Source organism: Heloderma suspectum, chromosome 2 (genome assembly GCF_057233095.1).
Source record: "Heloderma suspectum isolate Gila_16-S chromosome 2, 16-S_ref, whole genome shotgun sequence".
NCBI lineage: Eukaryota > Metazoa > Chordata > Lepidosauria > Squamata > Helodermatidae > Heloderma > Heloderma suspectum.
The window spans coordinates 234,086,152-234,100,750 of record NC_139459.1 but is presented as its reverse complement, the minus strand read 5'-3'; the positions used below and the strand labels follow the sequence as shown (position 1 = coordinate 234,100,750).

At 45.0% G+C, this 14,599-nt stretch overlaps 1 protein-coding gene across 7 annotated transcripts in view; it reads right to left on the bottom strand.

Annotated features, from left to right (window-relative positions):
* The window catches only part of LOC146354266 (uncharacterized), a 78,453-nt gene that overhangs the window by 46,523 nt on the left and 17,331 nt on the right, over positions 1-14,599 (bottom strand). Inside the window, exon 1 of one of the 7 annotated variants that reach the window (XM_084838525.1) lies at positions 2,555-2,719. The exons of 5 other annotated variants lie outside the window; for them this stretch is intronic. In XM_084838525.1, coding sequence (XP_084694651.1) covers positions 2,555-2,624 — 70 coding nt within the window. In that variant the 5' untranslated portion in view covers positions 2,625-2,719. Of the gene's footprint in view, positions 1-2,554; positions 2,720-14,599 lie in introns of those variants that run through there. One more of the 7 variants, XM_084838524.1, reaches the window with a different exon arrangement.

The window sequence follows — 14,599 nt, the reverse complement described above, 5'->3', positions numbered from 1 at the left end:
TTTTCTTTTTTAGAATGCCCTCCTTGGATCCCCAAGACTTGAGCAACTTTCACCCAGTCTCAAATCTGCCATTTTGGGGCAAGGTGATTGAGCGGTTGGTTGCAGTTGCAGGTACACTTGGAAGAAGGCGATTATCTGGATCCATTTCAATTGGGCTTCAGGCCTGGGCATGGGGCAGAAACGGCCTTGGTCGCCTTGGTGGATGATATGGGGAGGGCTCTGGATAAGGGCAAATTCTCCTTCCTTGTTTTCCTTGATCTCTCAGTAGCTTCTGATACGGGCATAGGGGACACCATATTACGGTGGTTCCATTCCTTCCTCTCTGGCAGATACCAGAGGGTAGCTCTGGGGGAGGAGACGTCAAACCTTTGGCTGCTTACTTGCAGGGTGCCACAGGATTTGCATACATATGTTTTTACTAATTAACATATGAAATGGACAATTTTCCACAGAAAAAGAAAGCACTGGAAAATGTTCTGCCCCACATCACTGCCTAAACCACTGCTGCCGCCGCCACCGATCTGGGATAGCATTGTCACAACCTACGAAGGAGCTGACCGTGGGTTGCACTACAAAGCGGGAGAGGCGTGCGCACGCTGCGGGCAACACACATTGGTTTTGAAATCAGCGGGTTGTTGTTACGTGCAAACCAGGTTGGAAGCCGCATTTGTACAGACTTCATTCACCAAGAAATTGCAAGCAGAGTCAACAGTGCTAACTGCCAATTCTTTACTCAGAAAGTAGATTGCACAAGAGACAAAGCTGGCATAGAAAACTTGTATGCTGTATAGTTTGTATTACAGAATTGTTAGAAATTGCACGGATCAGCCATCACTCTGCACAGAGTACTGGAAATGTGATCTTGCAAATATTGAGAAGTGCAGGGATGGATGAAAAACAGATTTTACAAGCGCTGTGATGGAGCTAGTGTTATGTCAGGAAAACCTGGTGTTCAGAAATTGCTGCAAAATAGTGTTGGGAAAGAAATTCCCATTTCCCTTGCTTCGACCACCAGCTGCATCTAGGGATAGTGCATTCTTTGTCTACAAATACTAATGTTCAGGGTTTTGCAGACTTTGCCTCTGTTAAGTATAATTGAGCTATAGTTCTGCATTTAGGAAGCCCTTGGCTGCCAGCTAACTATAGTAAGTTAGGGTGAAATCCTATCCTGATGCTTGTAAGCCTCCAAACCCGGTGGCTTATGGGCATCCAGTGCAGAGTGGGGGGAGCAGAGGAGGTGATCTTCATCACGCCACTCCTCCCACTCTGCATTTTCGCTAGCTGAACTTTTTCATTGTGGAGGGGTAGTGAAGGAGGCTGGAGAGGCCCGGGGATACTTTCTAAGCCAGCCTCTCCAGTCCCCGCCCTACCCACAGAAACACCCCCTTTACCTCCTCTCTGAGGCTGCTTTTGCAACCCCGGAAAGGAAGCCAGAGCGGTTCTCTCTGTGCCGGCTGCAAGGGGAGGAGGAGGGGAGCATGGGTACCTGGAGCTGAGGTTGGAGTGCTGCCTCTGACCTTGGATCAAGGAATCTGAAATATGGCCCCTGAGATGCTGTCTAGGTGACACAGGATTGCTCCCTCCAACACTTTAGACAAAGAGTACACTTCAAATTGCTACAAGTTGGATTCAATCTTGGTATTGTTGTAGCAAGAATTAGTAAGAAAAAATCTATAGCTCCTTTTCCAATTTTTATTAAATAACACATATTATCAGTATTTTCAGTTGACAACAAAATACGACCATGTAGGTTAAAACAGCAGAGATGCATATGTTTCTAAAATCTTAGCTTAAGATTTTAAGAGGAGAGGTCTCCAAGTCCAGTTCTCTTAAAAAAGGTAAAGGTGTCCCCAACCAGTCGTGTCCGACTCTAGGGTGCGGTGGTCATCCCCGTTTCTAAGCCGAAGAGCCAGCGCTGTCCGAAGATGCTTCCGTGGTCATGTGGCCGGCATGACTGAACACCGAGGTGCACGGAACGCTGTCACCTTTCCCGCCGAGGCGGTACCTATTTATCTACTTGCAATTTCTTGCTTTTGAACTGCTAGGTTGGCAGGAGCTGGGACTGAAGACGGGAGCTCACTCCGTCACGCGGCACTCGGGTCTCGAACTGCTGACCTGCCGACCTTCCAGTCTGCAGTTCAGCGTCTTAACCACTAAGCCACCGCAGCCCCCTAAGCCACCACAGCCACCAGTTCTCTTACCCAGCTCTGAATAGGCTGTCCACCTGATAGGCAGGTACACAGGCACTGGTGAGCTTCTGCATGCTACAGTATATTTATACACATTTTACCACATTACTTCATTGTTTACTATTCCACATATTTGAGCTCAGTCTTAACTCCTCCAAAATTCCAATGAGATTAAAACACAAAATGGCTTAAAGTTAACATATATCTTTCAAGTTAGACAAGATAGGTTCTAAATCCTATATTTAAGAAACAATCCCCACCTTAAATTTTACTACTTAAAATCTAATTATATAAACTTTCCTAAACATGCATATCTCAGATTTGATAGTGTATAGTTTATTCAACATTTATTGACCATTACTTACCAACCATTAACTGATAAACAAACTCTAAGCATAGTTTGACGATTTTGTTTTGCCATCCAGCACTCTTCATATAGATGTTGAACACTCATCAGTCCTGATTCTTGCCATCACTCCAGACTGCTAGTTGAACTCCTTTTCTCCTTGGCTGTTGGTGGGATCTGCAATATGGGCTTCCTGTCTGGAACTTATATACCACTGTTGGTGTGCTGGTATTGGTTGCTTAGTTATTTGGTATCCTATGCTCTGTTGTAAGTGAAGCAGGACAAGGTGGAGGGGGACAGTGCATTTTGGCTGTCTGCTGGGTTCAGTGTTAACTTACACCACCTGTTCTGGTAGAGTAACCAGTGATTTTCCTGTCACTGGGATACGACCAAGATTGGAGAGAGCATATGCATCTAAGTCCCACTCTTTTCCTGCTACACCTCCAGTGCCACCCATTTCTTTTCCAATGCAAATTGGTGTAATTTGCATAGCGTCTTCTTCATACGAAAATTTTCCGTTTGCATCGGAAAATGTTATGATACCCTGGAGCAAGGTGGCCTTTCAGAGGTTTTAGCCTACACCTCCCATGATCCCTCACCAGTGCCTATGCTGGCTAGAGCTGATGGGAGCCATAATCCAAACATCTGGAGGGCCACAAGTTGCCCACCCCTGCCCTAGAGAGGTCTGATTCAGCCTGTTTGTTTTAGTTGTACTTCGTAAACAAAACTTTAAAAAGTACCCTGTGTTAATGTTTTGTCCCAATACACTAGAAGCATTTGACCTGCAATATTTAAGGAAAAATAATTAAAGCACACTTAATGTGATTTAAATGTTATATTATGCAGAATTTTTTATTGGGATACATGTGAAAACTTTAAGACAATAGCAAATACTTTCCTTACATTGTTTAAGTTTAAGAAAAAACACGAAAAGTACTGAAAGTCATTGAAGCCACTAATTTTAGCAAAAGAAAGTGCAGGATATACTGACATGATCTCTGTTTCAATAGTGCGCGACACTCTTCTACTAAAGTTGTTGGGGCACCTTCAGTTTCACTGTCACTATTTATTAGTTCCATTTCACTCTGAGACATATATGTATTTCAATGACATATATGTATTCTTGCACATACTTACTAGGGATAATCATCTGAAAAACATTAATTACAACTGTGAATCTACCAAGCTTGCTTAATACAGTATTTACAATTTGCATACATATACTTTTATTAATGAACATATGAAAAGGATAATTTTCCACAGAAAAATTAGCACTGGAAATTTTTCTACTCCTCATCGCTGCCTATACCACTCCAGCCACCACCAATCTGGGACAGCATTGTGTCTGCTCCCCAGGATGACCTTCACCACATGAAAGAATTAGTTAATAAATAATAAGCAAATAAATGTTAGGTCATGCTCAGAAGTAGGCTCCATTCGCAGGAATGCTCTAGCCCAAGGGTCCCCAACTTTTTTGGACCCATGGACACATTTGGGAACTTCAGAAACTGCTGTGGGCACCACCATAAAATGGCTCCTGCAGAGGATGTGGCTAGTCACATAATGGCTACTGTGGGGGCCTGGCTAGTCAAAAGTGAACTAAAGAGGTGGCGATGGGGGAGAAATAATGAGGCTAGAGCCTGGGACTGGGGGGAGAGAGCGCAAAGGAGAAAGGTCTATGTAGGTGGAAGAAGACTGGGAGGGGCCAGTGTCGAGTGCCAAGCCTCTAGGCATCTGGAGGAACACCAGGAATTCTCTTAGTAAATAGCCTTTATTATGCAAATCACAGTCAGATCAACAGTGCTTCAGGTTACAGACCTAATCAGCATGCAGCCGAGTTAAGTTCTCTAGCCAGCTTTGCCAAATACTAATTAGACTACAAGAAGTTCCCTTTGATGAAATGCACTATGCTAGGACATTGCGACCAAACTAGTGCTCAGCAACAGTAAGAAATCTGAGTGGCTTTCTGAGTCCCGGCCTCAGGGAGGGTCGTCCCCTAGGGACCTCTTTTGAGTGACCAGCCCTTTAGACTGCCTCCTTTCCTGAAGCTGCTCCTCCCTGACTTCTGATCCTTGGGTCCCTCACTTCTAACTCCTCCCCCACCATAAGCTCCTGTGTTCCCATGGGTGGAGAGGTTTCTGCTGGGTTTGATCCAACTGATTACCTGACACCTGGAAAGACTCCTCTCTGCCGCTGTCTCTCTGCTCTACCTCCAGCAAGCTTGGTAGCTCCCCCACCCCTTCACCCTCTTCCTCATCTGACTCTGACTCCATTCCCACACCTTCTCAGGGTGCTTCTGCAGAGATGTGGAGCCCAATCCTTACAGTCAGAAAGCAACTCTTTCCCTCTCTGCCTGCCCACCCAAGTAGGTACAGGAAGGGGAACTGGCATCTTCATGTTTTACAAGGTTTTTATTAAAATCAATTTTTTGAAGGAGGCAGGGAGTGGCAAGCTTCTTGGGTGCCTTTGGAGGACACACAGGCTGAATCTACACATAGCAGTTACACTGCTATCATACCATTATCATAACTATTGGTACACATCACACCAGTGGGCACCAATAGTTATGATAACGGTATAACTGCTATGTATAGATTCAGCCACAGGCACTGGACTGGGGTTTCCCTGCTCCAGCCTAATCTAGATGAAGGGTAATTAATATTTTAAGTTTATATTGAGATGTTGATATAATTTGTGAATGTACCACTCATAGTTGATACTATACACAAAGGAAGGGATGGATCCACTTGCTATCTCAAATTCAAAGTATCAAAAAATATACTACGATGGCCAGCTAAGATGTTGTGGGAAATGGAAGCCCAAAGAGAAGAGACTGGCAGAACTCTCCGCAGGCCAAAGAACTGCTTGTATCAATCTAAATCACAGCATGTACAGGGAAATGTACTGGAGCCACATCCAAGAGATGCATCAGCTAGTAACCTCCGCTTGACATATAACAGTATGAGGAAGTGGGGAGCCACACTGACATCAGTAGCAAATTCCGCTGAAATGCCAATTACCCCACAATGACCCAGCAAAGGGGCCCAGCTTGTCCCAGGATGATGCGTTCTTTGAAGAAACCATCAGCTCAGCAGTTTTACCCATTGGGAGGGTGCCACAAGAGTTTCAGCAGGAATCAGCTAGAAATTTTCAAATGCTGTCCTAAATGCCCTGCAGACTGCAAGGCAACAGGAACCAGAGTGCTGTCAAGACAACAGGCCTCTGTTTCAACCTTTGTCGCGCAATTACAGTGCAACTTTGCACACTGTCCTGTGTCAGTCTGTAAGGTTTTTTAAAATACTGGTGGGCAATGTCCAAGACATAATATTCAGATAGCATATATGAAGCGGCCTTACACTGAGCCAGACCATTGGTCCTTCTAGACCAGTATCGGCCCTGCCATGTCTCCAAAACCTCATGCAGAGGGCTTTCCCAGCCCTGCTGCCTGACAGCCTTTCAATCAGAGGTGGTGGGGACTGAACCTGGGGCCTTATGCGTATAAATCTAGGAGAGAGGGCCCTGTGTTAGGACACTGCCTGACCTGGACCCCAGGGAGGCCTCCTCTAGGAAGAGTCATGGGACCTCCCAGAGAACTCCAGTACAACTGAGGACCTGGAAGAACCCACGATAGTCCTTAGACAGCCCAAAGTACCTCATTGCATGGATGTTTCATCTGGGCCCCCAGTGACCTCTCTGACCACATCCAAGCCCTACCTCGATCCCTGAGCAAAGGAGGCCGTGGATCAAGTGGAAAGCGCAAAGTTGTTCATTGTCTCTAAACATATCTTGTTGTATACATTTTAAGCTCTGTTGCAGCTACCAACTTTTCATTTATTAGCCTTACTGGTTATTACATCCTTCCAAAAATAGGACTGTGCGCTTGGTAGATGCTGGTCTGCAGACCCTGCATTAATGTATAGAAAGCCCAAAGCTGAGAAAGAAGTGCTTGCCTGTCTTGCCAGGAAGTTTTTACCACCAGGGGATTCATCAGGGGAAGGGCCTATTCAGGAGGAGAGAGAAGTCAGAGAAGATCCAGCTGACAGCCCAAGAGATGACCAGCAAGGCAGGAGCTGGGAGAACAGCTCCCTATTGAGCACTGTTGCCTGGCTCCCACACTAGGTGCTGGTCATGGACACCCTGTAATGCAGCGATGGGGAATGTGTGCCCCTCCGGATGTTGTTGGACTACAACTCCCATCATCCCTCACCATTAGCTATGCTGGCTAGGGGTGATGGGAGTTGTAGTCAAAAACATCTGGAGGGCCGCATGTTCCCCACCAGTGCTGTAATGTGAATGCAGAAGACTCTTAATCCTAGCAATGGCCTTTCTTAAGATGCTGTTGAAAGAACAAGCATCTCCCCTTCATAAGATGAGCGGAAACATTGCATTGTGTAGCAATGTTCGACAAAGTGCCCCATGGTATCCTGATGAGCAAACTAGCTAAAAATGGGCTAGATGAAACAATGATCCGGTGGATCCACAGTTGGCTACAGAATCGGACGTGAAGAATACTTATCAATGGGATCTTCTCAAACTAGGGAGAGGTAACAAGCCAGGTACTGCAGAGCTCAGTCCTGGGCCCAGTGCTCTTCAACATTTTTATTAATGACTTGGAGGAGGAGGTGCAGGGAATGCTGATCAAATTTGCAGATGACACAATTGGGCAGGATAGCTAATACTCTGGAAGACAGAAACGAAACTCAAAGTGATCTTGATAGACTGGAGCGCTGGGCAGAAAACAAGAGAATAAAATTGAATAGGGATAAATGCCAAGTTCTGCACCTAGGAAAAAGAAACCAAACGCACAGTTACAAGATGGGCAATACTTGGCTCATCAGTACTACAAGCAAGAAGGATCTTGGAATTGTTGTAGATCACAAGCTGAATATCAGCCCACAACGTGATGTGGCCTCAAAAAAGGGAAATGCTATTTTGGGCTGCATCAATAGAAGCATAGCTTCCAAATCCCGGGAAGCAATAGTTCCCCTCTGCTCAACACTGGTTAGGCCTCACCTAGAGTACTGTGTCCAGTTCTGGGCACCACACTTTAAGAAGGATGCAAACTGGAGAGGGTTCAGAGGAGGGCAACAAAGATATCAGGGGACTGGAAACAAAGCCCTCTGAGGAGAGACTGGGCATGTTTAACCTTGAGAAGAGAAGACTGAGGGAAGATATGATAGTGCTCTTCAAGTACTTGAAAGGTTGTCACAGAGAGGAAGGCCAGGAGCTCTTCTCAATCATCCCAGAGTGCAGGACACAGAATAATGGGCTCAAGTTACAGAAGCCAGATTCCACTGAACATCAGGAAAAACATCCTGACTGTTAGAGCAATCCAACAATGGAAAGAATTACCTAGGGAGGTAGTGGGCTCTCCCACACTGGAGGCATTCAAGTTGAAGCTGGACAGCCACCTGTCAAGGATGCTTTGACTTATTCCTGCATTGAGCAGCGGGTTGGACTTGATGGTCTTATAGGCCCTTTCCAACCCTGCTATTCTGATCTTTTATTTTTTTTAACCGATGCATTCATTCCATACTTCACGCCAGGATTAGCATGGCATCTTGACCTGTTATTGTTTGTATCTACTAAGGTTTTGCTTTTCATGGCTTTGGAACCAGTAAGGAGAACTTTATCAGGCTTCCTCTTGCATTTCAAACTCTGGAACACACTCCCTTTGGAGTTGCAACTGCTCCTCCGGGTTCAAAAAGGCTAAGGACATATCTTTTTAACTTGGCTTTTAAAACTGTCGCTATAGTTGCTAAAATTATTTTTAATGTTTTTATTTGGTTATGGTTTTTATTTTCTGCACTTTTTATAAACTACTTTATTTACCTTCAGAAAGGTGTTTTAGAAAAACAATCAACCAAACATACCATAATCCAGGGGTGTTGAAGGCTGGCAGACCAAACATGGCCTGTGCTCCCCCTTCAACCCTCTGGGGTTTCCCCAATGGCCCTGCCCTCTTTCCCCTGACTGTCGATGGTTTGGTGGTGTTTCCTGAACTTTGCACATTTCCCCCCAACCCCTTCCACATTTTAAAACGTTGAAATGCCTCTCCCAAGGCTTAGTTACTGTGTCCTGCATTAGCTGCAACAGACTCTGAGTGAAGGGACTAACCAAGGAGCACGGTAATGAAACAGGCAAAGGTCAAAGCACAGGCAAGGAGTCAGATTCATGGGGTCAGGCTAAGGCAAGAATGGTCAAGATAGCAGGCAGAGGTCAAAATATAGTGAGGCAGCCAGATATGTTGCACAGTCCAGAAGCAGAGTCAAGAAGGAGTCCAAGGCTCAGGAGCACAGAGCATCAATCACAGGGCAGGATCCAGGAGGCACGCTAGAAGATGCAGGCACTGAAAGAATGACGTTGTTCTAACACTGGCTAGGCAAACACTGAAGGCTTTTAACACCAAAGTCTGCTGAGCCCCACCCAGAGCTCAGCTGCAGTACATTAGAGCTCTCTGGTCACAGCTCTACTCTTGAGGAGTCACTTTCTCCTGAGGAGTCCTTCCTCACAGTCAGGCAGTTCTTACAGGAGCCCTGGTGATTAGCCTCTTAAGGTGATGATGCTATCTGGGACTGGGCAGGTTGCTCAGCCTCTGTTTCTGAAGCAGAGCTCCCCTCTCCCTGTGGGGATGGACCCATGGTCCTCTCCCCTGAGGCCCAGGCTCCCCCAAGTCTTCTGAAATAGATGGCTCAATGGCATCATCCATCTCTGGGAGCTCTAGCCCCTCCTCAGAGGAGTAGGAGGAGTCCTCCAGCAGAGGCCTGACATACTGGCACTGAAAGGTTTAAGCTAAAGTATGCTGGGTGTTTTGGTATTTTAGTTCTGCCCCTTTTGCCGTTGGCTCTGCCCCCTTTTGCCTTCAGCCCCACCCACCACTGGAATGCTGATCCTGAGAGTGGCTTTGAACTGGCTTTGAACTGAATTCAGCCCTCAGGCTAAGAAGAAACGTTCACCACCCATGCCATGATCCTTTTTCAAATGACCAGCTGGTGGGAGGTTTGCTGTGACTGGAAGAGTCAAAGTTAACTGGCTCATCCCTACTCAAGGATAGTTAATATACACAATGGAGTGCATATATATGGAATAGGGGTGGTCCACACGTTCAAAATGGGTTCCCCCATGATGCAATAATAGCCATCTATCCATGGCCACTGTTCCAGTATTCAGAACTCAATCATTATTCAATTGCCCCACATTTAAATTTACCAGAAATCTGAGAACTATGTGTGAAATTATCTCTCCAATTAAATATAATGGTCAATAGACTATATAACTAAACCTCTACTAAATCATTACATAGATGGGGGGGGACTTTATCTGTATTGCATAGATGAATAGTGGAAAATGGGTGGTTAAGGGTGCAATTCTATGCACTTTTAGACAGAAAAACATCCTGCATCTCCCAGCACTCCCTAAGGGAATGACAGCTGCAACAAGTGGGAAGCAGAGGTGTTTTGTTTTTTTTTAAAGACCCATTTAGTACAACCTGAATCTGGTGAGCCTATTGAAAGGTGTGCATGCACAGAAAGGCTTATTTGCAACATGCCACACAGGGATGAACGTACTAAATAGGGTGCTATCTACCAAACCCATGTTGGGCACATTATTTCACTTTTTAAAAAACAAAGCCTCCATACTTCCCCTTGCATTGTTCTGTGTGCTCATCTCAAGACAGCATGCATGGTGGGAATTGGCCATGGAACCTAATCCAAGACCACCACCACCCTGGGGCATTTTCATATACATACAGCGCTCCTGCACTGTGGGGTAATTTGCCTAGTTGACAACTGACATGGGCCAAGACATTTTGGTGCCTGAGGCAGATAATTGTGGGCCTCTGACTTCATGGTAGCAAATAAATGATCATTACTCATTGACAATTTGGTCCTTTTAATGGCACTCACAATTTTTCTCTGTGAGGTGGGCTGCAGCGCTGGTCCTGCTTTGCAAATATCAGGCTGGCTTGCCCTCTAATTGTCATGAATGGGGAAATCTGGGCCAGATCTACATGGAAACGGAATGAGAAGCGCTTTTCTGTTATATCTGGATTTTCATGAAATCGCTTTGGTCCATCAGGGGCACATGAAGCAAGAAAAGCGGTACTGTATCATTCATGATACAGTACCTAAAAACCCACTTTCATGGGTCACACAGCACTTGAAACCCCCATTCTTCAGGGTTGGGTGGGAGAAGAACAATTAAACATCAACCTGGTAGGTACTGCTCAGTGAATGAGAGAGGCTTGTTCCCCACCCCTGTCCAAGGGAAGATTACTGGAAGCCCTGAATTAAGCCCCCATAGTTTACCCCACACCTCTCCCCTCTCATGCACCACTGGGATATTGTGAAAGATTAAAGATTAAAACTGGGTTTATATGAATGGGAAAAACAGGCTGCATTGTGTGAATCGGTAAAGCCGCTTCTGCAGTATTGTAATTGATTGGAACAGTGAAACTGAGCTTTTATGAATGGGGAAAACAGGCTGTATTCTGTGAATGAGTAAAGCCACTACTGCGGTATTCTGACAGACCGGAACAGTGAAACTGTGGGTTTTGCTGTAATCTCAGTGGGTAAAGCAGCTTGTGAATGAGAAGTAGTGCTAAGTGGGAAGAATCCTGTGCCCAAAAGCGCTACTGTGAATGTAAAGAAGCTACTTCAGTATTCTGAATGATTGAAACTGTGATACTGTGAATGGGAAAAAGAGGCTATTCTGAATGACTGAAACTGCCAAGAGGCATTACTGTCCCTCATAGCTTTGTAAGAGCGGAGCTTTGAAGCAAGAGGCCTGCCCACCCCGCCCACCGCCATATGCTTTTGAGGATCTTTCAACAATGAAGGGAGGAAACTGCCAAGAGGCAGGGAGGCAAGAGGAGGGGGAAAGAGGGCAGTGGATGGCACACACACACCCCAGCTGACTCCAGGGGATTACTAGCTGCCTGTTGGAGATGGGGGTGGGCAGCAGAGAGAAGACAAGCCTTCCATCCTAGCCCTCTGGTCGGTGGTCTAAATGCTGGAAACAGAGACAGGCAGGAGGTCTCAATTCTCCTAGGGGAGTCCTGGCTGTGTTCCTCCAAAGCAGCCGAGAAATGGGCAGCTGAGGAGAGGCAGAGGTGGTGGGAGACTTCTGTGCACGTTTGCGGATCCAGAAATTTAGATTTTCCTGACCCCTCTCTGCTCCCGTACTCTGCAAAGTGCAACTGAAGGCAATTAGTTACTTCGGAGTGGCCATAGCCTCATGTCTACCCTTTCAAGATGTGAATGGGGAAAAATCTGTGTCCCAAAAGTGCGCTATTGCTGATGGCGGAAAATAAGGAAATGGGCGGGGGGGACGACACACCACCTCTTGACCTAAGGTCACAGCCAGGCCCAGATGTGCCCCTAGGTATGCCCAGCATGCAGGATTTAATGTTTAAAAAACACACACACTAAAACGACTTTCAGAAAATGTGCGTTTTTGTGGGGGAAGCTATGGGGTTGCTGCAGGTTGGCAACGACATCATGTGTCATGAACGACCCTGACAAGCTCTTCCTCCACACTAAATCTCACGTGTAGATGACCCCCTAGATGGGCAATGGAGTTCAAAGTTCCCACACCAGAAGGAATTTCTGGATTATCACTATAAGATAACTCCATATCTTTGGAGTGTGCTAGCAATGGAGATATTGTCACACATATTTTATGACTTACAAGGCAGAAATAACAACTTCCATAGGGGTAACTGTGTTAGTCTGTTCCAGCAAAAAACAGCAAAGAGCCCAGTGGCAACTAATATCATAATTTTCTTAGTCTAACCAGGCAGGAGGGAACTATGTTCAATCAGAAGTTTGGGGGAACTGACAAAGTTTTCAGAAACTGCGAAGTTTGCAGAAGGGAAACTATGCTGATTCAGAAGTTTCTGGGGAACTGACAAAGCAAAACCTCATCTCCTGTGAAATGCATATCTTCTCTTACCATTAACACTAAAATCTTTAATGCCATTGCTCACTGGTATTCCAGTCATTCTAAGACTATACTGAGGAAATGAGTATTGGTGTTAATCGCAGGAGGACCAATTACTCCTGCCAATACTCTGCCTGCCATTAACACCAATATTCCCAGGGCATGGACTGAAGGCACACGAGGCAGCCACCTTGCTGAAGCTAAGCAAGTCTGGGTCTGGTCAGGGCTGGTTAGGGAGCCCCCTCGGAATCACATGTACTAAGTACTCATCTCTTCCTGCTTTTAAGACCAAGCATCAACAACTTTTTTTCTTAAATACTGAGAATAAAATGTAAGTCTTTTTAAAAAAATCCACAATAAATCTGAAATCACAACATGGAAAGAAACAGCAATATGTTGTCAAGGAGAAAATCTTTTAACAGCTCTCAGGTTCAGAGGAAGAAACACAGAAGCTCATACCATGTTGTGAAATGAAGAGAGCCTGGAAAAGGTGAGAAACAACTGTAAGCCTAAAAGAAGGCATGTATTTTGGGTTCAAAGTACGAAACTTGGCACTCTTATGCATACAAACCCTTTTTCAGATGGATCCCATTATGCAATTCCCCCTGTTATGTAGGGGAGAGACAAAACTATACTTCTGTCTAAAAGTTTTTAAGATGCATGTTAATAGCCCTCTCCAGATAAGAACACTCATGCGTTCATTGACTGGGCCAGGCTGGCTAGCCACTTGCCAAGCGTTGGTGTGCAGTGCCTTTTTCGCTACACACTCCTGACATTCCCATGTCCAATTTAGTATGTGAAAAGGGCCCCTAAAGCATAGAGCAGTACAGGGTTCCCGATTCCTGGGAGCAGTCAGGGTTCCCAGTTTCACAGAAGCTCCTTTGTGGATACAGCTGCTGGCAGAACACGTCACCTCAATTAAAAGAAGAAGGCAGCATGCGCAGCATTATTGGGATCTGAGTACTATGTTTGCTAGGCAGAGAAAATTAAGGTTTCATGCTGCCATGCTTGCACATGGAAAGTGACACATAACTGATGCTGCGACTATCAAATCACGGCCAAGACAGTAGACACAGTTGTGGTTGTCATCACTATTGTCCTATTTGCAACATATTCCAGGGATTAAGGGGGCCTCCAGACGGACAGCTCGTAGCACTACCAATCAAAAGGCAGTGTCCAGTTTTTCCGCCTTTCTCTCCTTAATGTGTGTGCCTGGAAACAAAACTGATGGAAGAACTTGAAGATCACAATGTCTGGATTCCCCATAAAAGTCTGTGAATGATGCAGGGTGATTGCCCAATAAAGTTTTGGTCTGGAAGCACCCTGAGATATGGGTCTTCTTTGGAATGGGTACACACTATAGGTACTGGGTACACACTATAGGAACCTGCTTCCATGTTGGGCCTGAAGAAAGCAAATGCATAATATTATTTCATGCATTCGCTGGCATGGTATGTGACTTCATTCTTTGCTGGACGAAACAATGAAGAGTTTTGTGGCACCTTAAAGACTAACACATTTATTACGGCATAAGCTGGGAAATGCAAATGGGACACAAGGAACATATGTCCAAATGCCACAGATGCAATTCTGACACCGGCAGAAGCCCTAACGGATATCCCCAGAATATTATGGTGCTACTTGAAAGTGTTACTTCCCATAATACTTCTGTATGATAGAACCAGTGGATTATGCAAAGTCAATAAGTCAAGACAGCCTCTATTTTCAAGGAAGTCACAGATCTCTGCCTCTGTGCAGGAAACTGTTTTCACAAATAACAACTTGAATGCCTGCAGTGATATTATATACTTTACAAAATGAACATATGCCATAAACAGAAGAAATACCTAGCTTTACAATTTAAGTGTATGCATAGAATATGGACATGACCATGATCATGTTTATGTCCCATAATATGGTATCAATTTGCATATATAACCAAGACGTTTGCAAATTTATTTTTGGGTTAAGGATGTTACGTCAGTGATGAATACAATACAAAAAAATTAGAGACAGTATCTTACATTATTTTCTAGAAAACAAATGGTATATAACCTTATGTGATTTAAAGGGATGATATATTATTTCATATTACATCATACACATCTTGTTTGGTGTTTAC